Here is a 26,345-nt window from a genome sequence, read left to right on the forward strand (position 1 = left end):
CCTTTAGAAGCAGGTGGGCCCCCAGGAAGTGGGTTTCTGCAGGACTACCCCGCAGCTGGGCTGGTGTAGGACCATGCAGGGAACTGTGTTACACTTAATTTTCATCACTTGTACTGCCTTACAAGTCTTCCTGGGTGCAATCACATAATTTTACCTTCCCATTTTCTGCTGCACACTCATTTCTTTTGCCTTCCCTGGCTCATACGTCACTGTCGCTCATCCCCTGGTGGCACTGCCAATGAGCTCAGGGGCTGAAGCTTCTCACCAAGGCGACAGCCAAAGGGATTCAGGAACTGGACTTGCAGGGCTGGGTCCTCGCTCCCAAAGGCACAGGAAAGTACCGCATGAGGCCACCGGCACCTGACTTTGTCCACTGCAATATCCAGATAAAACATATAAGCCTGTAAAAAAGGACTTCTCTAGTCTGAATTACTATTTAAAAGCTTATTTGTTAGCTATAATAGGAGAAAATATCTTCCTCAAAATGTTCACAGCTTAATACTACAGTCTTGCAATAACATACATGCAGGTAGAGCCCATGATGTCAAAACTCTCCAATTCCAGTGGGAGTCCTTCTAGGGTCACATTTCTGTGAACATTTGCTTTTTAAAGGGGGGCAGGACAGATGGACCAAACAATATCCTGATATGGTATTTATTGCTAACAGAACGCGGTTTTCTCCAAGCAGAACTTTTCTCTTTTTAAACCTTAAGCATCGACTTTCATTAATAGCTCCCGCTACAAGTAGGTGTCAGGGCTTCCCCCATTCCACTCTTCTGCACACATCTGCGATGGTTTCCAGATTTCCTTCCCATTTTATATGTACACACCCTCCCATGAGTTAACTGAATCCCAAATTCTACTCATCCTAAAGCCGTAGGCACCTTGTGGACCAGCCTCAGCTCCCTCTTTCCTGACATGGCACTTGTTTAACTCAGCCTGTCCTCAGGCCCGGAGGGCTGGATGCACCATGCTTGTGCTCATCCTCCCTGGATCTCTCCTGTTAACCATTAACCTTCCAGTGAGGAGCCTCTCGCAGGCTGGGAGCCGGGCAGATGGGAAGGATGAGTCTCTGTACTCACTGACATGGTACCTGGATGTGCCCAGCGCGGCGCAGCATCAGCTATCGTATGGCACTGCATCATACTAATGCAAGCCCTCCAAGAGTTTCTTTTGGCATTACTGCGCTCCAGTTTTCTCTCCGTAGCAAGTAGGTGATTTAAATGATATTATTTCCCTCCTAACCTCACACACATCCCTCCCCTCAATGTATGAGGCTGTCTAATCTTGGTATGATTTATTGCCTGACCACCCCCTCTTTTGTCACGACTTAGCCTTCCCCACGTGTCCAGGATTTTGGGAGTTTCTCGTGACCTGGGATTTAATCAGTGGTCTGTTTCTTCCCTCAGTAATGAAGATACTAGCTAACAGCAGACCTCACTTCTGTCTCTGTTGGAAAAGACAGGATGTTTCCTCCTTACTCTGTACTTTCACATTTTGTCACTATAGTTTTTGCATCATGTTAGGCAGGAGAGTTCACACCCTTCTCCTGCTCAAAATACACAAACCACACCATGTCCAATTCTTCTTTCTCAGAACTCAAAAAAACCCCTGCATTTGCTTTTATATTTTTTGTTTTGACCCAAATTTCACCAGTTCCAGCAATCTTAAAACCTCAAAACTCTTCAACCACTTCTACGCCTAAGAATTTAAAAACCCAAACCCGGTGCTGGCCTCCTGTTTCGCTTTGACTGAAAGGTGAAAGCAAGGGACCAAGGTATAGTATTTATCACAGTAAAAGAAGAGGAAAAATGTTTAATAATACACAACAATGCAACTTTTCTGTTATTTTATTTATATTAGTGAAGAAAATTTTAAATTTCATCTTTCTGATGTGTTACAATTGCTTTCTCCGGTGGGTGGACAACTCCTACGGCTTATTTAAAGGCTAAATAATACTTCCTGATTGCATGATTAACTTCTACACTTTTAAGTTCTCATATGGTATTGCTTTCTTCCTCTGGGTATATAAAATGGTCCATTAAGTCCATGATTTTTTTCAGAATCAACTGTTATTCTATCTACTGTTTTAAGATACATTCAAATAAAAAGATACTTAAATTTACTTGCAATAAGTGCACACATACAACGGCAAAGAGAGCTGATGACATTTTACTAAAACATTTTAAGTTCATAGAATAAATAGAAGTCTTCAAACACATGCAGTAACTGACCGATGTGTTTTTTTTTCCTTTCTCAAAAAATATCCTTAGTGTCCATAGCACTACCGCAATAACTACTTCATTCAGAAAAAAGAAAACCCAAACCCACCCACCTATCTCTCGTCACAAAGACTAAAAGACAGTTTCATTTATACAAGAAGTTAACAGTGCTAATGATTTAGTAACAGTCTGGTACAAACGGCAATTCACGGCAATTACGTATAGTGTGATTACGGTAACAAACGGGGAGCTTCATTTCGATGCCACAAGAAGTGCAAGGAAAAAAAAGCGGATGTTAAACCCTCCCTCCTTCGCTCCTCTCCATCCCCCCTTCCAAAAAAACACAGGTCTCAGCTCAGCTCTAGGAGCCAGCTCAGCTCCGCCCAGCCTGTTCCAGTTCCAGGATATTTCAATCCTTTCTACAAGCACCCAGCAGAAGTTTGGGAGAAACAGAGAAAATCGAATGTGAATTAGGATGGCCTGGCTGTAACTACAGGTTGTGCGACGTCTTTTGTTTCTTTTCTGAAAAAGCAGGGGTTATATGTTTGGTACTGGGAGGTGTTTTTTCAGTCTAAAAACACCTGGAATAAAGCGTTTCCCGTATTTTTACCTCTGCTAAGGTCCCACTTTGGATGAAAAAGGTTTCTCTGAAAAAAAGGAAACAGAAAACGAGTGGGGAAAATTCTCACCCTGCTTACAAGGCCACGGTCCCCCACATGCATGAAACCTGAAGATCAGCATGAGGGTTGCAAGCTGCTCTTTCCAGCTTGTACCATTCCGTTACTAAATGTTTTTTGTGGTTCTCTGATGAGGTTTCAAGGACTCACCTTTTCGAATACTGTTTTTGCTACATGTTCTTTTATAACATTCTTATCTGTCAATCTGTTCCGCAACTTTGATTTCCAGGAAGTCACTGCCATGTTTACCTCACAAGTTGTGAAAACTGTTTTCTTCGGGGGCACTGACAAAGCATGTTTCAGTGGCAGCAACACATAGTAAAGCATTTTCCCTTTCACAATCCAGTGCAGCATTGAAAAACGAAACAAAACAAAAAAGTCACACAGAGTGTAAGCGTGCCAAATGAAACAGCAGTGGTAGGAATATGTCAATATTCCAGGTACCCACTTAGGCCTGCTGACCTCAACACAGTTTTAGTTCAAGTTTAGCACCTCCAGGAGGAGGAGGATACAGAACAGGGAAAAAAAAAAAACCCCAAACCAAAACAAAAACAGTTTCATCCATTCAGGCATAATAGCCAGGCACTCCAATAACTCAGCTCAACTCATCTACAGAAGCAAAATCAAAACTACCATATGTTAAACCAAGTGCTTTTTTTTTTTTTTTTAGCGTTTAACAAAGCACAAACGCTCCCATGCTTCAAGTGATGTAATGCGAGGTCTCACAAAACACATTCAATAGCTTCCCATGCACCTTCAACTCAAGTTAGGCTAGCTACGGAATTCATGTTTTCCTAGTCAAGTTATTTTTTGTTGGTTTTGTTCTTTTGTGTTTTTTTCAGTGCATCTTAAAAAAAACCAAACCTTTTCAAAAGGTTAGCAAGTCAACCTTAATACAGCAATCATAACGTAGAGCCTTTTGCACTCAATTGAACAGTAAAATAATCCAATTAGTTACAATAGATCTGGTACATATTTACATATTTTATACAGTTTTATACACATTTCTCCCATTAGGCACGAAGTTGATTTGTCAAACTCAAGAGGCAATGAAGGGGTGGTGGGGAAAGGAAAAGAGGATCGGAGAAAGCATTTGAGTATTTTTATTTAAAAAGACTAGCTGTAAAAATAGAGTCCTTCATCGTAAGCTAGTTTGCTTCGGGAGCTTGGTTCCCATGAGGATCCCCGAAGTGAGAGACGTTGGGCCTTTCATCTGCATGCTGGAACCCACCATGGTGGGGAAGCTCCGATTCCTTCGGATGCCAGTGTTGAGCTGGATGCCCCCGATGGCACTGGTCACGGCAGGGCAGCCCAATGGGAGACCATCTGGTGCCAGGCCTCCAGGAACAAGGGCCCTCACCGGTCCTTGTGCCCCACAGAGAAGAGGTCCCTGGTCATCAGTTAAAGGAGGAGCTGACGTTTGCCCTGAACTCACAACTTTGGCGATACCAAACCTCTTGACTTTGTCCACGAGATTAAGGTTGGAAACAGACACGTCAGTCTGACTCTCACTGTTCCTGATGTTCTTTTTATTCCTCACCTCTTTCAAGATTGAACTAGCAGGCTTCGAAGCCAAGAAGTTGTCATAAGGTGGGCTGGTGCACTTGAACTCAAAAGATGGAGGGGATGAAGAAGGTGTCTGCATAGGTGAGTTTGGTGGAGTGGAAGGAATGATCGCCATTTTAGGGGGGTACGTGTTCAGGAGCGTGCCTTTGCTGGCTCTGTCCCAGCTCTGCGGATTGTACACTGCTGCCGAGATGCCCCTTTCCTTCAGCAGCCACACCAGCCCCAGAGACGTGCTCATCGTCGTCGTGGATTCCCGGAGGTTAGTGAAGGATTCGGCCAAACTCAGACGCCGAGGAGTACAGGGAGTAGCCACTGGGGTGCCTTTCAAATTGCTAATGCTGCCACAAGCTGGAGTAGGTGCTGCGTTAAGGCTGAAAGCAAAAGAGCAGGCAAGTTATTCTCTCCACTAGGGAATTAAAACACTGCAAGCAAGATTTTTAACCCTGAACAGGGCCTTTTATCCATTTTGAGAGTGCACGGGGGAACTGACAGTTCCCAGCTCCTCACAAATGTGATGACAAGTGCTAAAATATCATCTCTTACAAAACGCATCTCTCCACTTTGCACACTTCACCACCCAGTCTCATGGGATTAATGCATTCCCCACCACCACCACATTTCTTCCGATAAACTACTAAATTGACAGGTTTGTGATCAACACCTTCGGTTTTTCTTCTCCGTCTACCGGCTGTCACAACTCCTAGTTGCTTCCATGGGACAAGGAAACTGGGAGAACTTGACCAATGGTATAAACAAGACATATTTACTTTTTAGTATCACTTGTGAGCACACAGAACTGCTAGTCCTTCTAGTACTGCTGGATCATAGCAGAGAGAGCGGCAAGGGAGGAGGGGAACGTATTTGCTACAGAAGCGTTTGTAGCAAAGCTGCTGGAAGCTGGCATTGTCACCAACATGCACTTCTCTAAGGTCAAACCCTTCTTCTGTTGAATTTGATTTCATTTATGGGGAATAGGATGGGGGATCTGACTTTTGACAGATCAAAAGAGATGAGAAAAAAAAATACAGTCAAGCTTTTGGTTGTCAACTGGTCAACAGGTAACTGATAACAGCAAACCAAATATGACAAAGAGCCATTCTACTGTTAATTTGGTAAAACATTAATTTCTATAGTTTGAAACATGTCTAAATTGCTCGTCAATTCCAGTTCTTTCTTCTCAAAATAAACTATCTACAGGCAGTTAACAAGAAAGTGTTACATGTGCAATAATCTGCACATTTAGAACAGGTGGCAGACATTACATACTTAGGTTTAGTGCTATCTCTCTGCATTTTTTTTTCTTAAGCACACCACTGCTAGTTATTAGGGCTTGGGATTTCTTGAGGCATATCAAATAACATTCATTCTGGCAGACCATCCTCTCCCCATAAGCTGACCATTTGAAAGAACAGAGACTCAACGAAGCGCCTATTTCCAAAGAATTACCAACACAAAGGAGACGATCCAAATCCTTTGTGCCACAGTAGGAGATCTCATGGACACTGAGGTTTGACGGTTTCTGGCACTATGGTGTCATCCTTAAAAAACTTGTTCCTTATAGATCAGGCTAGCCACAGCGTGTTTATCTATGCATAATTCCCACTCTAAGTTTATGTCAGTCCAAGGTACACCATTCACTGAATAAGGCATGATGTACTTAATTATTCCAGAAGCAAGGCATATGGGACATCCATGACATTCCAAATTCATGTCTACTTGGGAGAATCCCAAGGGTTCCATGCATCTTTAATATAAAAAGCTTTCCAACTATTCCTAACCATACTGAAATGATGATTTTTGCCACATACATGAAAAAGTTGATTCCATGACAGTATTTCCTAGGGATGGATTCATCTACTCTAACAGCCTTTTAAGCATCTTAAACAATGCAACACTTGATGCTAACAGAGAATTCCCTGACCTGAGAGCTCACCACTGTTCAAAGAAGGAAATCTTCCCCTTCACCTTGCCAGGTTAGCAAGTAGAAGACACTCAGCAGAGTCAGACAAAAACAATAGCAAATGCAAGAAAGATGGAAAACTAAGTATCTGGGAGAGGGGAGGGGAAACAGGGGGAAGAGCGTGAGCTTCCCTTTTCAGCAGAGCCACGCTGTTGGATCGGCTCAGCTGTAACATGCAACTTCAACTTAAGTTGGGTTCTCTGTACCAAGAAATGAATCAAAAGCCACACTGAGACAATCCGGTTGGATTTCCAGGTATAGAGAAGCCTCAGACGAATGAATGAATTGCATCCTTTTTCCCCATATAGACACAAGAGCCTAGATGATGTCTTGACTGGAATTTGAAGTCTCACTTCACCTTACATTAATGAACTCTGGGAAACCAAGAATGCCAACATCCTGGAATGTTTTGTTCTGAGCCAGTTTCTGATAAGCTTAGAACTTTGTCTAATGGTATATAGCAATCAGCTGACATGAGTTAATACAAGGCTACAAACTTTTGTCCAGTGATCTCCTAAAAATCAGCAGAACTTTAACATCTTTAAGGCACCCCTTAATTAAGGAAATATTAGCCTGATGCTATGAAGTCTCAAGTCATGTCTTCTTTCTGTGGCTAAACAGGATCTGACCAACATGATCTCTACAGTAATTTAGAACTGTACCAACTCCTACTGAAAGCAAATGCAACTGCCAAAGGATTTTCACCCTGCAGTTGCAGTTCAACAAGAGCAATCTCATCCACTAAAACTGCAGTGAAATATGCGTTTGAGAAAACAAGTATTAAGAGTGGTGCAATTTGAAAAGCAGCCTTGCTAAGCGGCTCTGGAATTGGTCTTCTTGCACCCCGCAGCGTGCTGTGGCTGGCAGCGCATGTGGCAGATGTGCTAAGGCAAGCTCAGGCTCTCCCTAGGTCCCCTTCATTCTGCCCGGACTGAATTAGCGGCAGGGCAGAAGGACTCCTGACAGCAGAACTAAGGAAGCCACCCATACCCGCTGCAGCAGCACACACACACACTTTGAAGGCAAGGCTGAGAGGAAAGGAGAAGTTAGTTCACAATTCTTCTCTTAAGCATTGATTAAAGCTGCATCATCATAGGTCTGATACCAATTCATGGTGAAACTAAAGAGCAGCGACAGCCACTGTGATGCATCTCCCACACCGGCTAAACACACAAGTACAGAAGAAATCTTGAAAAGCACGAGGGAGGAAAAAGAATGAGAAAGAGAACTTACTGCAGGAACTGACTTTCTACAGGGCACAGCCAAGTACATTTTGGAAACGCAGACATAGACTGTTAGTTACCAGACTTTGAAGATGTCCTAGTCACAACATGAAAACTACAGCACTCCAGTGGCTTATTAACTCCAAGAGCTTCCTTCTTTCCAGCTCACGATTTCAGTTGCACAGATATTTAATTAGTATTTCTACTAATTTGTCAGCACAGGTACACATGACAGTGCAATTTAAAAAAAAAAAAAATAAAAAAAGGACATCCCTGCAAGAAAGCGGTTGTTATGTAGGCATTGCTTTGTTTGTTTGTTTGATCATTTTGGTATTGCTTTAACTGGGAAATGTTTTCCCCATCAAACTGACCAACACTGCAGAGCAGCCCGGACACAACCACAGAAACAAACTCAAAACTGGCCTCAGCAACTCAGCCCAGTGACAGTCGCAGGGTTAGATTGAGAAAAGAAATAAATAAATGAGCACCTCATTTAGCTAGATGAGCTTTAGTCTGGTTAGAGCGTCGCCTGGGTTAGAGGCGCGGTTAAAACGCAACCAGGTAGGTAAATACCAAAACTCTTTGGGTTAGCTGGTGCCACACACGCTAGCATTCCTTGTAGATGACCCTGCCAACAGAGACGCTGCTGGCAGTGTTGCTCACCCCCTGCCACGCTGGGTCATAGTGTCTGCCCTATACCTCCTCTCAGCATAACGAGACACAATGCTGTTTCCTCGTCCTCCTCACATGACCTGTGAAGAATCGTTTATAGTTGGTAAGGAGGAGCTCCTCAAACACGTTTGCTGAAAACAACACATTTGTTATTTTGCTTTTTTTTTTTCCTCCTGAATGCATGATGAACTTTGGCACATACCTGAAAGTGTACTGAATTTACCTGTCAGTTGTGGATGACTCATTAGATTTAGTAACCAACGTAATCAAGGAGTTTATGATGACCACAATTAACAGCAATTGAACAGTAATAAGAAAATTAAAATAGAACTTCAGCCATATAAAAGGATCTCTTCAGTAACAGTGTTGAGGGGAGAGGAAGACAGAAAAGAGTAAAGAAAAACCAGCCAGGCCATGATTAACTTAGTTCAGAAAGGGAAGCAGAAAAGTTACATTTAATCATCATCCATTTCCTTTCCACCTCGCAGGTTTTCATATTTAATACCCTTACTTTTCATGCGTTCCTTAGGTAATCAGTGCCCATCTCATGTCTAAACAAGTCTAGACACACCATCTCTGAATGGGGACCTGCACAACGGCACGTCCCACACAGGAGCTGAAAGGGGCAGAGAAAGTCATGAGGCATTGTCCTTCTAAACAGAAAAAGCATTTTTTAAATACTGATTTGCTAAGAAGGAAAATTCCCTCTTTAGGTTTGAAATTCACTCACCCTCCCTGGTTCTCAGATCTTCACTTTCTATAATGCTACAGGATTGCTTTTTATCAGCATGTATTGCCTATGCCTGCCAATTGCTATTATTAAGCTAGCTCATTAGTGTCTGTTTGGCTACTATGAACTCATTTCCAACAATTACACCAAGGAACAAAGTAGACAGCTCCCTGTTTTTTGTGAAGGCATATTTCCTCTTCCATTCCTCATGTATTTCCTAGATTTCTTTACACGTGCATCCCTTTTTCTTCTGCACCAAAGATTTAGATTTTTCCTCCCTGGAAAAATCTCTCTCATATTTTGTGTGAGGTATTACTTTCTGTGCATTCACACAAAAGGACTACAACCAGTTTGGGATCAAGGGTAGTCAGGTTTGGATACTGGAAGCCAACTGAGTTATGTCTGATCCTGCAATATTTTAACTAGAGACAACAAAAACTAAGATATTTTCATTGGCTTTCTAAAACGTTACACATGCCTCTGATAAAAATCAGGCTGAGGTAACTAAAAATGGGGGGAATAATTTGGGGGTATGTTGTAATTCACTAATGTGGCTAAAGCTTTTGCTTATGCCATAACTTTGCATTTCCTTACAGGGAAAACTCTGACAGAGCTGAAGGCTTTGCCATCATGGGAAACCCTTACCTTGGTGTGACTCGTGTGAGTTCATCGGAAGGGTGCAGAATGCGGCAGGTGGTGAAGGTGAAGGTGGAGTTGGTTTGTGACATGCACTTCCCAGGATGAGGTACTAAATTAAAAAAAAGCAAATTCTTTGCATTTTACACAGCAAAGGGGAAAACCAAACTTCTGTGCGCTGATAAGACAGATGCAAAAAGTGATGAGGTACCTCGGAGCGGATCAATGGGAGAAAAGTGGAATACACAAGTGCTCCAGTGTTCCAACAAACACTTGTTCTTCAAACACATCTAGGACTCCAAGGCCAGTGCTAAAAGGTTCTGCTGAAACTTCCCCATGACCACTAATACTGTAGATAAGTCTTGCTCAAAACAAATTTAGACAAAGCTGCGCTTGAAATGTTAGTCCTCATCTAAACGAGGAACTCGCATCAGTGGAAATTACAAGCAGCATTTTCTAGTACCAGCTCAGGAGCACTAAGATTTTCTGAATTCTTGTGCATTTCAGCTTTTAGATTGATCCATGAAAAGGTACCCTCATTACTTCTCAGTAATGGATCCAGCTGGCTACAGGAACACAGACTGAAAAGTTGGGGAGGGGACGGACACATAACTACTATTTCTCTCTCTCTCTGACTTTCCACACTCACAGTAAGGAAGGTGGTAGGTTTTTTTGGATCCACTACTGTACATCTGTGACATTTCTCTTGTGTGTGTGTTTAGGTTCTTTAAGAATGTATGCCCTCAGCTGCACAACATAGCAGGGTTTTTTTAATATTTGAAACACTGTAGTAAAGCATTTTCCCCACAAATGCGGCTGTAAAGATGCCACTCTGTAATTTGGGAAAGAAGCAATACAGCTCAGAATTTAAAAAATGAAGGACGTAGGCCAATTTCTTTCTTCTCAGCAGGGCTACTCCTGTGGATATACTAACCTGCTGTATAATGCAGCTGTGGCCATTGCAAAATAACTACAAAATTTAAGAGCCATGCATCTGAAAAGCTGATTGAAAAACACCCAGAGTTAAATATTACATCAAAGATATCATGATTGCATAGGTTCTCTTACTCAGTAACCGAACTTAGCAGTGGTCAAAACATGCACAATAAAAACCGTGTGCGGCTCCCTCCCTCTCGGTCCTACCCAACCCTCTGAGCCATTCCCTGATTAAGCCACATTTTAATACCACAGTACACAACTATTCAACACATTGCAAAGGACAGACAGATAGACCAACTAAACCAGACACCATTCTGAACTTCCAGAGATGCTTAGCAGAAGCAAGGCAAGTCTTAATCGTGGCTGTGTTCCCTTTTTCCATATATAAAGTATCACAGCTCCAAAACGGTGTGTGCAGTTGGGTAGTCCTTTAAGAACACATATAAGCAGTGTGTGAAGGCTTGAGCACAGGGAGTGTGAGCAGTGGAAGCAGAAGTGGCTAAGCAAACAACGTGAGGTAACTTCTAGTTAGCGCTGGGATGTACTGCTGTACATTGAAGAAGGATATTTCCAAAAACCCACTGGAGTGTCATGTTAACACACTCAAATGTTAGCACAGCATGACATAACAACAAGCTCTACTTCACCTCCAGAGACGGTAATTATGATGCTTCAGGAATCCAGTTGCTTTAGAGATTAGTGTGAGCACTACAAAAGCTATTACAAGGGAGCACAGCCTAGCAATCATGATTCTCTCCATATTGTAGAGAGTTAAAAGAAAATCTGGAGAAAGAGCTCAAATAACTGGACATGAAAAAATTGGTTATTTAGAGAAAACAAAGGACTTCAACATAAATCAAGGAGAAACACAGCAATTATCCCTGGATGATGAATAGAGAACAGAATAAAGCAATGCTGGTTTAAGATTGCAAGCTCAACCCAAAGCACATAGCTGTAATACAATAAGTGCATTTTCCCCATTTGTAACATCCACTGGCCATCCCCTCAGATTGGAAACAGGCACATTGAAGATAGCTGCATTAGCAAAAGCAAGACTCATTGCTGTTAATGAGTCAGAGATAGGAGAAGGCTGCTAAAAGTAGAGAAATCACTGGCTCTAATAAGAGGAAACAATTGAAATTATTTTAAAAAAAATAATCAATTTCCAAGGATGTATTCCACCCTCAAATACCACTAAGAAAGTCCTGTACCAGCTTCATCCTCCATCAGTCAACAATGGGGTGTATCATATTGCTGTAGCATTTTCCATCCTTTGGACACAATACAAAGGGAGTGAGAACCTGTTGCTGTAAATGAACAAAGTTTATAAAATAGAAGCAAAATGATTCATTCCTAACCTAGTGATTTTACATAAGAATGACCATTTCCTGAGTTGGTGTAAGTTTATGAGGAAGTAATACACAAGTTCATAGTAAGAAAGACAATCTTCACATGTACATACAGTAAAGTATTATTTAAATATAAACTCCGTATGACTGTGTCTGAAACCAAACGTTTTATTTATACCCTCTTATTCAAAGTAGTAAATGATTAACAGTGAGGCTTCATATTTGTATGAAAAAGAATCTGTACGTAATTGAGTGTTTAAAAAATTTACAGAAACATCATGTAATTTCATCCATCAGGAAACCATAAACTAAACTGTATGTGCATTTTTCCCCTAAATTAAAATTCAGGCTAAACCTCGGATTGCTGCTGGATTGTGTTTGGTCTCTCAGTAATTAATGATTCTTTACCTTATTAAGCTTTCTCAAACAATTCTTAGGCATTTTGGAAAAAACGCAAAACATAGTAGCTGAAAGAAACTCTCCTGTAACCATAAACACTGTTGTAAAAACGTCTTTTAAAATACTGCAAAAAAAAAAAAAAAAAAAAAAGGCAGGTACTAGTCAAACTGACTGCAGAGAGCTCCATCTCCTGGTAAAACAGAGCTTTCCCCACGCAAAACACAAAGCTGATTTTATAGAGCTCAGAGCTGTTTCGGATCCAGCTTCTGTACTCAGAGCTTATGGGCCATTCTGCTCGGTGCAAACAGTAAAACAGATGAGTTTAGGGCAGGATCATCTGCTCAGGGAACCCTCAAAAGACCGTTTAATCTGGATTTTCAACCACCTTGTGCAGAGAAAGGTACAAAGTTACAGTAGGTAAACTAGTGGCCTACCCCATCCACAAAAAGGCAGACAAACTGAGTTTGAGGAAGATTTGTTTGAGGAAGATTTGTATGAGGCAGTTATCCTAAACCACCCTTGACTTTTGTACCAGTAGTTCCAAACTCAAATTCGCTGCTATGCTAGATGAATAGTGAGGTGGCAGAGAGCTCACAGCATCCAGTAAACCTAGCATTTTATATTAATACCTATTCTGGCAAAAATGAACTTTAAAAAAAAAAATAATCAGAAATCTTCAGAATACGGCTTGATCCAGACTGGCACAAAGGTAAAGTTTTAGCCCACTCTGAAGCAAGCCACCTCAAACATCATTTCTTTGGCTTGTTTTAACAAAAGGAGGAAACCTGGTTCCCTGCTCTTTCAGCAGAGCGCGCAATGGAATTTGGACATCTCTTTAGCACAAGCTGGCGAGACAGGGATGGAATGACAATCACATTGGGGAGTCCTTAAAGTAACAGATGGAGATGGTGTTTTAAAGCATTAGAAGTTTATTTTATTGCTGAATAGGAAAAAAAAAAAGTTCTGCCTGCTTTGGAATAGGATAAACAACAAAGGACCATTAAAAGGCACTTTTTTCCTCCAGTGTCACAATTCGAAATACAAGTTATAGACTTCACTTTTGCTAGTCCATGCCACCAACTCCATTCTTTGCTAAGGTGAAATTCCTGAAAACCAGGCCACAAAACTCCTTTAGGATCCACAGGACAAGACAGCTGCCTCTTGTACACTCTGAATTCAGCAGAGTTCATCCCCTCCAGGTGTTTGAAGGCGAAAGCTCTGATACCCAGCGCTACATGTGCTGAAAACTCCTGATTGACAGAACAGGGACAATATAGGGTATGCTGGAGCTGATGCCTGGGTTAACTACTAAAACAAAATGGAGATGGGTGATAAACACAGCTGTAAAATGTGAGTATGGTGCTCCCCTAAAAGTGTATAGGTGCTTTCAGAAAACACTGGTTTCAGGGATAACCGTGAATGCTCAAAACCTCCAAGAATCCATATATCTATGCTAGGAACATTACTCCTGTTACGTTTCTTAAACAATTGACAATAAAATTATTTTCTGAATATCTGCATTTATTTTGCCTTTAGAAACAGCAAGAGATGAGAAACTGAACCAACACAGGCATTCTTTGGACAGTATTTTCTTAGCTTTCTTCTGGCTGAGGTCTCCTCCTCACATGTATATAACCATGGAGCACAGGTGTAAAAAGACTTCAGTGTATTTAATGTGGCTTCAACATGATTTTATGCAGGCTAGGATCCCAAATTAAAATTCGAGCATTTTAACAGCACAGACAGCAAATGCTGACAGATTTTTCTTAAAGAAATAATTACTGTGAAATATTCATGCCATTTGAAAATAAAAATATATTTAAATATGCATCAATACCTTAGTTCTAAGAAAAGTTACAAAATATATTGCTTTTCTGCACAATGGTAACCACTTGTAAGCATGTATAGTAATCCTGCTAAAAACAACTCAAACGTAAGACATTCATTATGTGTTTTTGTGATTTGAGGCATCTATTTGGAAAGATCTCCATGTCATTGTTAAAGTCTAAACATGAAATACAAGCGTGCTGATCCCGTAATGCTGCACGCGTGTCTGTTCAAAGCAATCAATCAGTGCAACTAACAAACACAGGTACTGAAAGACCAGTTCATGCACCCAAAACTAGCATGCAATTAAGCACACGCTGAACCAAGTGTAGCTCTTCCAACTTCAAAATGAGAACATTCACCACATTATTAAGTGCTTTGAATGGCTTGGGGTTTTTTTGTTTAACAGAAATCTGAAAGGCAAAGGATTTTAAAATAAACAACAAAACAACCCCTCCCCGCAAAACAGACTCTGTACAGTTTTAGAATATACTACAGTTTCTTAATAATAATAAAAAATATATTGAGGTTATTAAAAATTTGTGCTGCAAAAGTTACTTATTCCATATGGTATTAACTACCATTCTAATTATGCGATTCCAGACTTTAAAATCCTCCATAAATTTACTGAGCCCACACACAGTATGTAGGTCTGACAGACCAACTGCCAATCATAAATTACATATGTGTTAATTTCTTCTGAAATGTTCAGCGCCCTAATTAGGATATAATCTGTATATATGGTGAGGAAGTTATTTTACATATCAGTGGATACTACAGGGACAAAGGGACAGGGAAATTCAAGGATTGTACCTTCTTATTTAGTCACAATGAATTCTGACTCTATCCATCACTCAACAAGAAACATCTGATACTCTGTTCTGAACACATTTATTTGGGCTTCAAGGCATCTTTGGCACTACCAGCGATGTTTGTCCTCCTGAGCCTTGACATTAAATAGTTTCTCCTAGGGCTTATCTCAAGCGGCACTCTACATGCCCACAAAACGGCAGTAAAAGTAGGACCTCACAGTACTCTGCCAGGGAACGTCTCCAGTGGAAAAAACAGCAAGATACAACCCTCAAAGCATACGTATCAAATGAATCGGACACATACACAAAGACTAAGATGACTTACACCTGCTGGGAATAGTCCTTGTGGGCACTGTGTTGCCAAAGACATTTTGTTCTCAGGTTAGAAGACCTGTAGCCCTAGACTGGCACACTCTACGGCCTGCCAATGGCAACTGTAGGGAAATACTTTCTGAAATACCACTTGAACTAGATTTTTCCACAACGGAGCTATCCTGGATTACAAGAAAAAGCACTAAAGATTGTATCCAAGATATTTCTTTCCTTTGCTTTTTATTTTACTTCCACATTCTCCAGCAAGAGCTTATTCTGCGCATTGCTGCCTGGAATCTCCCCCGGAATCACGCAAGCAATGATGTCACAACCTTGCGCTTGTGACAGCGCTCTAAGGAACCGCATGTCCACACACACTCCTACCTGCACTGCATTTCGTACAGAGGAATCTAGGAAAGGCAGAAAGAATGCTGAGGAGGTTTTCTCAAGAGAGTCAATGGCTGCACAATATTTAAATACAAAATAGATTCATAAGCTAAGCACACATCTCTCTCTCCCCAACGGTATTCTTCAGTGGGCAGACTGTGATCCTAAGAAGCACTGTCACCTTAGTAAGTGCCTACTCTGAAAACATTCACAATTCTCCTTGTATACTGCCTGACAAATTGCTTCAACAAAAAGCAGATACAGCAGTTATCTTTACTTCGTTTGAGCAATGCAACCAATAATGATGTGGTGGCTCACTGATACTCCTAAATCCTAAGCAGCCGGGCAATCTGGAGGAAGGATAGAGAATGGGAGATTGAAGTTTTCAGGGCATTCATTTATTCTACACGAAGTTATGCATATTGACCAATTTTTGTGTTTCTGTAGTGTATCAAAATTACTCAGCAAACCATAGGCGATGAAATAAGATTACTAGGACAATTTCATAGATTTTATCTACTTGCCAATTTGTAAGGTAGGGAATACGCTTAAAAAAACTTGTCTGAGGTAACTAGAGTTCTCCCAGGCAAAATCAGCATTAACTAGGCAATAACCTGTTAACAACAGCGACATACACGTATTCAAATTGTAATGGAGAAAAGAAATGGAGGGAAATACTAGTCTTTCTTGCCAGTTTGTAATCATAGAGCAGGTCTATGTTTATTTTTCTAATCCAAACAAACAACTCTTCCAAATCATTACCCACAGATGTTTTACTAATCTGTTCTTAAAAAACACAAAGAACTAAAATATATCTATATCTTTGTCTACATATCGTCCATGACAGTAAGGTTTCCAAATTTTCAACATATTCCTGTGTTGAATATTCTTACAATTAGAAAATTGTTCACCCAAAGTGTAACCCATATAGCTTCCCCCGCCCCCCCCACCCCAATTATTGTATCCTGAGTACATGAAGAACTGCTTGTTCCCTTCCTCTCTGCAGCAACACATTTTAAAATGAATCGTATCTTTTCTGGAATTTTTTATTCTGTAGATCCTAAAAAAATGCCAGCTATTTCTTTGATTATTTCAGTCCGTGTTTCCTAGATCTTTAACTTTTCTTGCTGTTGTTATTTGGACTCTTCAAAATGACAAACACCTGGATAATATCCAAAACTCTGCACAACTCCCCCGGAGGCATTATTTATTTCCATATTAGTATAAAAAGTTAATATAATCATTATTCCCTTCCAGCCGTATGGTTCTATGATTCTATGATTAGATTTCGTCCAATAAAAACAGTTTTTGCCAATGGAAAAGGAAGCTGAAGGGTTTGAATGTTCAAGTATTGGAATGGGCTGCCCAGGGAAGTGGTTGAGTCACCACCCCAGGAGGTGTTTCCAAGACCTGTAAATGTGGTGCTTAGGGACATGGTTTAGTTGCAGACTTGGCAGGGTTAACAGTTGGACTCGATGATCTTAAGGGTTTTTTCCACCCTAAATGATTCTACGATTCTAGGTTTAATCTTAATACAAGTGGCTGCAAAAAGTAGCTTATATTCAATAGCTGAAAGGACTGAACTGCCGTTTCAGTGAGAGCTGAGGATACTCTGCACTTCATAAAAGTAACAGAAATATCATTGTCTAGCCCTGTGACAATCTAATCTTCCAAAGACCAGTCAAATAATAAATTACTATTTATTCCAGAAAAAGGAGCGGGAAGGAAGTGTCCTCATTAAAAGTAGCTGTGTAAAAACAAGAAGCGTGAAGAAAAAGGAGTTCTGGTAGTTTTCTGATTCTGAACTAAATATAGTTCTTTCCCAATAGCAAATCTTAATGAAGACTAACGCTCCTATACAGCTTAATAAAACAAAACACCTCTCCCTCCTCCAAACCAACAAAAAAAAAAAAATAAACCACACAAACTCAAAACACACTATAGTCTGAGAACCCGTAGCCTTGTGCAATAACAGACTGCAAATGTCAATTCAGAGTATCTAATGACTCATGCAGTACTGCATCATTTAAAAATGTTTAAGTCTTAATACGGTATAAATAGGAAGGATAGAATTTAATAGTGCAGTGGAGAGGGAATGAGGGAAATGTCATTATTCTCTGTATAAAAACATCCTCTTAATTCTCTATCTCAAAGAGAATATAAAAACAGTATCTGAGGTAAGCAAATTAAACTTGCAGAATTTCTTTGCTTGATTTTCAAGGCACTTCCTTTTGTTTCAGCAAAGGCAACTTAGATGCACCTGTTGTCATCATTTAATCTTTTTTTTTCCCCCCCAAAGTAAAAAATCTAAAGCATGGCATCACCTCTTATGAACAGTCAGAAAAATATCTCTGCTATAAGTATACAAAATATATATGGTCTATACATTATACACACGGAAAAGCGTGCACTCAATACACATACAAGTCGCATACATGCCACACAAAGGTTTGTGAATGAACCACTTCCTTTTAGCAGCCTTCTCTTATCAAAATAGAGTAAAAAAATTGACCACAGATGCTGTTACTGAAAAACAAAAGAAGTCAAATTAAAAGATTATTAAAGAAAGGATTTTTGAGCCAATGTTAGAATGGTTATGTTCTAACCACTGCACGCATTAACGTGCGGATGCTACACACAAAGCAATACTATGGATGCTGTTCTGGAGAGATGCGAGAATGGCCCAGTAATCAAAATCCTGTAAAGATGTCAGTTTTACTGGACTTAATGAGTTTCCCTCACCAGACCCCTCATCATCGTCAGTCGCGGACTCCTGCATCTCCTCTGTGAAAGCCTGAGATTGGCGGGGGTTATTCTTGTTGTCTGAAACAGTCACTTGTGCTTGTGACCTCTCACCTGAGGTCTCTGTGTGCTGAACTGGCGTCGAGGTAGTTAGGCCCTTGTAAGAAATGTCACCTGTCTCATCTTCCTCATAGTCATTAAGGCAGTACACTTCATCCAGGTCCAGGTCGAGGGTCCTGAAGCCCTTAGTGACAACCCCGGGCCTCGGGTCCAGGATCCCACCCAGGTGAGGCTGAGCCAGCTGCTGCCAGTGGTGCAAAGTGGCAGAACCTAGAAAGGGAACACAGAGACAAACAAAATAAATCCAGGACCTAAAAGGCAGAAAATCCCACTTCATTTATCCAGAAGACCAAAGGTTTGGGAGCTCCAAACCTTTAATGTTTCTGGGTTTAACGTTTCTAGGAAGACACGCTACAAGGCAAAACTGCTTCACCTACTCCTCATCATCTCCAGGTCAATATGAAATAAACTGATCAGACCAGCACTTAGGCAAAATCTGGTGGTAAGACGTGGCATACCTGTGCATATGCACATCCCCTCCCCATCAATATCCCTAAATTTGCAGGATTAAGCAGGAGTAGAAAGAATTTATATTTAATAGTCGATTTGAGCACCATCACAGAAAGCTCTAAGAGGAACATATACCACATATGCCCACATTACGCTCACGCTAAGGAAGGCGCTGAAAACATGGCAGAATTTACTGCCGGTGGCTAACAGGAGGACAGTAGTTACCCAGATTGCACAACAATTTCAGCTTTCTACCGCACGTTTGGAAGCCACATCAACTCCAGGCATGTGTAAGCAGATAATGCCTCCGATCTAGACATCAAGCCTAAATACTTGTACGGCCTCTATCTGAGCCCCTACACTACAGGAACTCAACTACTACACAACTAAATGCTACTGTACCTGTCGCTTCGTCCTTGGCAGAAAAATGTTTTGAGTGAGGAAAAAGATGCATTTTACAGAGAAAAGCATTCAATATTCAGCATTCAATAGGAGGCAAGGAGTCAGAAGCAGCAATGTATCAGGTTAAGTTGATATGTACGCTAATACGAGCCCACTTAAATCAGGAAGGATTTAGCTGATTCCTCAAGTAGTGATTAAACAGTGCTTGTAAGGGTCTAAGTTTTCCTGTGTGTCCACCAATCATTACTGTGCTGTAATGTGTGACTTAAAACTATTCATTCCAGGTCCTGTTACAGAAACAAAACATCTTTATTTTCATCTCTGCCAGCTCAAATCAGAGCAGTTTTTGTTGTCTTGTTCCTGTCCCTTCTTCCCAAAGCAGAATACTGACTCAGTCAGTAATAATAAGCCACTGTAATAACTACGGAAGGGATGGCTCTTATACACGTTATTTTGCATCTGAGAAAAATCCTATGGAATAAGAAAAATTGTCATTTCACAATAACGATACTGCATTACAGGAAGCTTATTGTAAATAGGAAGTTAATAGGGAAAAGGTCCTTCTATAGAGTGACTGGGATCAGTGAGTAGCATTTTAATTAAGTCTATCTCGCTTTTTAAAATGTGTAATTTTTAGCTCAGAATAATTGGATCTGCTAGATTACTCTGCATAATGTTGCTATTTTAATTTTTTTTAACAATTTTTTTAACAATTAATTTTGAGGGACTAAAGAGTAGATTTAGACTGATTGGTACTCTTGAGGCTCAAGAAGTAGTAACTATTAGAACCCCAAAATAAATAACTAACGAAGAAAAAAATCCATATAACACATATTTATTCCTGAATTGTCAAAAAGGTCAAGTTTTTTTTGCTCCCACATAAAAGAAATACTCCAGAACATGGAGAAGTGCCAGATATTTTCAAGTCATAAGCAAATAATAGAGCTTTGCAGTATGACAATACACTCAAAGAAAAACACGGGAAATCAAAATTTCTTTCTGCACAGATGCAAGTATAAAATCTTGTTGCTAATTACCCTCTATATGCAAGCTTCTGAAGTAGTAATCTTTTTCACCTTAAAGCTCACCAAAATTTATACTCCGAAAAACTCTGCAGGGTACAAGCATTACATTGATAACATTTTGTATCACCAGAATATCTGTGTTTTGAGCTTTAACATTTCTATTGACACTATATGTTATTAGTTTCTTTTGGAAACGGGACATCAAAGTGGCCTAAACTTCACCACAAAAAGGAGGATACCAGAGTTTTTCCCCATCTCTGCTACTGTAACCTTGATCTCATAAAATATGTGAGAGGGAGCTTTAACTTTTCCATACAGAAAATTAACACTAATGCAGAAAGCAATGCAACAGTTGTCAACTACCTTAGGATTTAAGAGAATAAAAACAAAAAGATGCCAAATTGAAGGGGGGAATACAACACCTTAACCTATATCTAGTCCCAGGGTCCTACTAGACAGTTTTGTAAATTATGCTGTCGTAAAAAGCTGGTATGAGGGAATTGGTGTGCAACAGTGGGACTGCCAGGCTGAAATAAAAAGAAATTTAAAAGCAAAATAAAATTTATGAATAGAGATTGTTTTTCTATTCCTGATATCTGCGTCATCACGTGTAGAATATGGGGGTCAGAGAAAGCTTGGAAATTCATGATGTGGTGCTGCCAGAATTGCAACAGAGTGAGAGCGAAGACATAATCAGTCCAAGGTTCTAGTTTTCCTACAGGACACCAGGAGAGCTATTTCATGCTTATGGCACAACAAGCTACAGATCCACAGTTTAAAAACAAAACCCAAACCAAACCAAACAACCTACCAGACTGTAATTAAAGCAAGTCAAATCAAGCATTCTATTCAATGATAAAGAAAGTAGGGTTTTTTGGCTTGTTGTTTTTTCTTTTTTTTTTTTTTTTTAAAGTGCAAAAGATTAATTTCTTAGTGCTTCTATCACCCTATTTATTTTAGTGTAGGATTTAAAAGATTTCTTTAAAGGAATAGAAGCCACTAACCTGAAATGTATTATAGAATTAATTTTTTTTCTTTCCCAATTTTATGGCATGAGCACTCTTAGGAAAACAGTAGTAAAAACCGAAGGCACAACTAGCAATAACAGTCTGCAGGTACTGCAGACTATTTTGCTCCAGTAGTTTGAAAGTATCTGTGAAGTTGAAAGTGTTAAATCTCATGAAAAATACGCAGGAAAGAAACTAAGCTGAAGTAAGGAACAGAATCATAAACATATATTTAATAAAAGATAACAAACACTGAACTTATGAAACAGGCAGACATGAAGATAGTACAAATGAGATGTAAAACCAAACATGAGAAATACTTTAAAAGGTGCAATAATATTAAGGAAAAAAATGACCCAGTGAGAACCATGAACAAAACCAGGAAAAAAAACCCAGACAGATAGTAAGATGATAAAGACTTTAAGAGTTTATTGGAAGAAAAAAGCAGATATAATGGGATGGTGACAGAAATCTATTACAGTGGTAGCAACCAGTAACTGAAACAAAGCTGGATCATCCCTTCCCTCGTGTGGTACAAGAATTTTTATGACCATTTAAAAGCAGTCATGAAAACAAACTACTAAAATCTGCTAAACAGCATGGACTTGTGCACTATGGCTATAGTTTCATTTCAATAGGCAGATACAGCACATCACTTTCTTCAGGACACAAGAAGGATTAATTTTGCTTCTGAATGTGTGTCATGCTAAATGCTCCTTACAGATGAAATAAAATTGTTCTAAAAAGATGAAAAAGGGAACTTTTGCAATTAAAACACAAATAGACAATGTAATGTAACACCAGAGTTCTGTTAAAGGAAAAGAAAGAGAGAAACCAAAGCTAAATTACGTAACTAGCATAACCATGAAGTACTATAGGAAAACAGCTTCATTTTGTTTGAAACCTAAAGGAATTGACTCAATTTTAACTTTCAGCAGCAACCTGAAAGGACTGAAGAAAGCCAGGCAGACTACACTATATGTGCTCTGTCAGCTTTGTTAGACAGACTACAGAAATCCACTTAACTCTGAAATAAAGCTTTAGCCCTGACTACCATCTACCTATATCTTGCCTTCTTCTGAGACAATAAATGGAGGAAATTTGACTTAAAAAAACCCTACCTCATTTCACACATGAAACGAAAGCCATGGAGACTCATGTGTGGCACTCAAACAGCAAATTAAAGTCTAGAGATCATTTTTAATCACAAAAATAGTCCTGTTAGACCAATTGGACTATTTGAAGTAGGTAAAGATCTTTCCAGGTGCTGATTTGCAGAACTGAGACTGGATGAACTAATACTCTAGTTGCTTAGATTTCAGATACTCAACCACCTTCCTTTTCTAAATATGAAATGGCAACCCTGGGATTTAGGTTAGACATAAGGCTGCACTGCTGATGCATGTGTGGCCTGCAACATTTATTTTACTGCCATGGCTGGAAATGTTTCCTAATGCTTTTAAGGCTTGAGGAAAAATATAGTAGTTAAAAGATTTCAAACCAACAGCGCGGATTACTGTCTCTAAAGTAGAAAGAATATGTATTGCAAAGATTTCCTGCTTTCTGGTGATGGATAAGAGACCACAAAGAGTCACTAAGAAGAACAGATAAAGGCCGAGGCCCTTTGTTATCACCTTCTAGTGGTTTCACAATCTGAAGCTTTTCTGGCAGGTAGGAGCGACTGCTGATGGACATTCCTGAATATCCAGTGAATTCTGAAAATCTGGAGTGAGTTCCCAGTGACATGATGCTCTCTGTGGGGGTAACAGAACCACTATGGAGTTCACCCTTTTCCGCCAGTTCCCGCAACTTCCTTTCCTGCTCTTCTTCAAAGAATTTCCTCTCCGAGAGGTAATTCTCCCGCCTGAGGGACAGCCTACGAAGGGCAGTCTCTAGGTCACTGGAGCCTGGAGTCCCTGGAGTCCCAGGCTTCTTCATCCTATCTTCATTTCTAAAGCATAACAAGGGGGACACACACACACCAAAAAAAAAAAAAAAAAAAAAAAAAAAGACAGGGAGGGAGAAAAAAAAGATTCTTAGAGAAGCTTAAAACTTCCACGTGACAGTTTTGAGACATTCACTGATACCTTTAAATTACTATGTCTCAAGAACTATAAGCACAAAATAAAGTAACTTTTGAAGATGTAAGTCACTGTGTTAACTGCACAATGCCAGACAAAAAGAGGAAAACAGAAATGCTTTGCCTTTATGTCATAAACAAAGCAAAACCACAGCCCAGTGCTACAGTACTGACCCATTGTCAGAGGATTCGGTCTCAAGGATGATGCTATTGGTCTTGTTGTCTATCATAATGTTAGCGATGTCTCCCCCATAGAAACTGGAACGTGGAGTGCTGACACAGCTAGAAATAACCGAGTTCATAGCAGAGGACTGGTTAGAGCCTGGGATATTCATCGGCGACGGAGTCATGGATCTCTGCTTGACAACTTGGTTAACATTTCTCACAGTCTCGAAGACCCGCTTCTGATGACTGGTAAGACATACACACAGTTAATAATCACACAGTGCCTTCTTACCTTAAGAAGGAACAGGTAACAGCTTGTTAACAACCCTCCTATCACAGCTCCACTGACCACCTTGTCTGTATTGTTTCTGTGAAGTATACATAGGGTCCCATACTTGCTACAGTGCGGCCATTACATGCAATCCATCAACACACTTCCATCATCCTAGAGTATTTTAGACAGAACATTTGAGAATTATGTGCATGGACCCTCTCAAACACTAATAAAAATTAAGTGAAAGCGCATTTTAGTACACCAGCTAAAAAATGCCTTGAAGCCATTGTGTGGAAATGAATTTTAAAAAAGCAAAACTGATCTCCATTCAATTCTTAAGTATGAACCAGCTAACGGATTTTAAAAGAGAATTTGAATTTACTGAATATCTCTATGCAAGCAAGTCTTGTATCTTTCCTTTCTGAAACTAATTTCCTACCCTCTTAAACACCATTTTTAAAAAAAAGAAGAATTGGAAATATTATGGATCAAGATTCTAAAGGGAGACTGTCAAGGCTGGAAAGCTCATTTTTTACCTACTCCTACAGTTCATTCTTTATCACCTTTGTCCTGATATCATAATAAACTTTGTTCATCTGCTTCAAGATTAAGATCAGATGACACTTCAACAGAAATTTCTTGACAAAATAAACTTGCCCTACATCATGCTACGGAAGTGCCATTGCTGCTTTGTTTTACAGTTCAACAATGGCTGAACACAAGAACGGCGCATCCCTTCCAGCCTAAATACTGCCGGGGTATAACAACGACAGCATGCCTCAAGCTATTTAATGTCATTCAAATTTCCTTCCCTCTGTCCATAAGCGCACAACAGTCTCAATGTTTGTCTGTAGGCTCCAATTCTGTAGGTGCATATCTTTAAAAGGCTGAATCTAACAGCATCTATCAATAAATAGTCCCACAGATGTTCCAGTTAGCCCTGCTGAGTAAATTGATAAAACCAAACGAGCCATGAAACCAAAACAACGTACCCTTCTTTGTTACCTGCGTAGCAATACAAAAGACATTCTAAAGAAGTTAAACTATCCTTAGGTTAGATTACTCTGGAAGGACAAAAAGATCCTATAGGGTTTGAGCATGCTCACATCTTTCTGATCTTATATGTTTCTAATCAAAATTGCACTCTGTCAAAGTCTCATTTACAGTTCTTGGCTCCTGCTCAAAGAACGTTTAACTGATTTAACTTAAGTGGTTTAATGTGTCAAACTTTGTAAATATACTTAGGTTTCTGGCAAGTGGCTACTGTACCTTCCCTGAGTGTCCTTTCTTTGTAAAGGTCAGGTCAAAACACATAAAAGCTCTAACAGACCCTCTAAATAGGATTAATTTGTTTCAAATTAACCAGTCCATGCATTGTACAAACAGGTGAGATAAACCTATTGGAGAATACGTGCAACTGACGTCGGTAAGGCTGTTTGTGCCAAGCTGTATCTATCCTTAGCTTTTGGACCATCACAAGTACTTAACTTGTTTCAAACCACTCTTGTTTAATTGAAGAGAACTTTAGCAAAATGGGCGCCAACTACTTTGCACAGGTGTAATGGGCATCACATTGTAAGTACCCAACCACTCTGGATCCCTTTCTGCACAGATGTTCACCCTGTAAAAACTGGATTAGATCAATAATTACCTGATAACTTCTGTTATAATGCCTGAAGAGAGAACCCAGGGGACTGAACTCATCCTTTAATCATTAAGTGAAGAAACCTAGCATGGTAACACACAAGAAAACCAACTTTTCTCATCCTCAGCACTCAAGAATGAGGCTAAAAAGTTAATAAAACAAGAGAAAACCTATATATAGGCATTTTCTTTTGGTAGTTTTAGCAGAGAATATAACCACCTCAATAACCAGACAATGTATTTACCCTTCTCTCTATCATTCACACTCTGACAGAAATATTTCTTTCTAAAACCCTTAGCTCAGTTATTTCCTGTCTTTTCCTTTCTTATCAAATACTCATTAACTTCAGATATAATCAACCAATTAGGAACCAATTCTTTTCATGCGTACGCCAAGTCAGGAGAGTCAGGTTCATCTAAATGCAGTTCTTTCCTCATTGACCCTTCTATCTCTGCTGCCAAAGAATCCTGTTAAAAACAAGCACAAAAGAAAAACAAATATTAAAGTATTAATAGGTTGTCATTGCATAAAATAATTATTTAAATAAAATAAGTAATAACTAATAAGGTGTCATTCCAGAAAAAAAACAAATACAGGTTTAACAACGAAAATTGACTGGAAAGCTGGAAGACTAATGAACATATCTAAGTCACTGATGAATTATGGTTTAGCTTCATACTGCTACAGCACTTAAAATCCAAGGACACGCAACACCAAGATCCTA

The 26,345-nt window shown here is 39.8% G+C and overlaps 1 protein-coding gene across 10 annotated transcripts in view; it reads right to left on the reverse strand.

Moving 5' to 3' along the window:
- Positions 1–2,154: 2,154 nt before the first annotated feature.
- Positions 2,155–26,345, reverse strand: part of TRAK1 (trafficking kinesin protein 1) — a 134,874-nt gene continuing 110,683 nt past the window's right edge. For 3 of the 10 annotated variants that reach the window (XM_054190304.1, XM_054190302.1, XM_054190311.1), the window contains 6 exons: positions 26,012–26,088; positions 23,712–23,948; positions 23,092–23,408; positions 18,454–18,783; positions 9,696–9,798; positions 2,155–4,836 (listed from right to left, as the gene is read on the reverse strand). In XM_054190304.1, coding sequence (XP_054046279.1) covers positions 4,038–4,836; positions 9,696–9,798; positions 18,454–18,783; positions 23,092–23,408; positions 23,712–23,948; positions 26,012–26,088 — 1,863 coding nt within the window. In that variant the 3' untranslated portion in view covers positions 2,155–4,037. Of the gene's footprint in view, positions 4,837–8,311; positions 8,401–9,695; positions 9,799–11,840; positions 11,933–18,453; positions 18,784–23,091; positions 23,409–23,711; positions 23,949–26,011; positions 26,089–26,345 lie in introns of those variants that run through there. The other 7 variants (XM_054190303.1, XM_054190312.1, XM_054190306.1 and 4 more) reach the window with 6 other exon arrangements.

Source organism: Rissa tridactyla, chromosome 2, assembly GCF_028500815.1.
Source record: "Rissa tridactyla isolate bRisTri1 chromosome 2, bRisTri1.patW.cur.20221130, whole genome shotgun sequence".
NCBI lineage: Eukaryota > Metazoa > Chordata > Aves > Charadriiformes > Laridae > Rissa > Rissa tridactyla.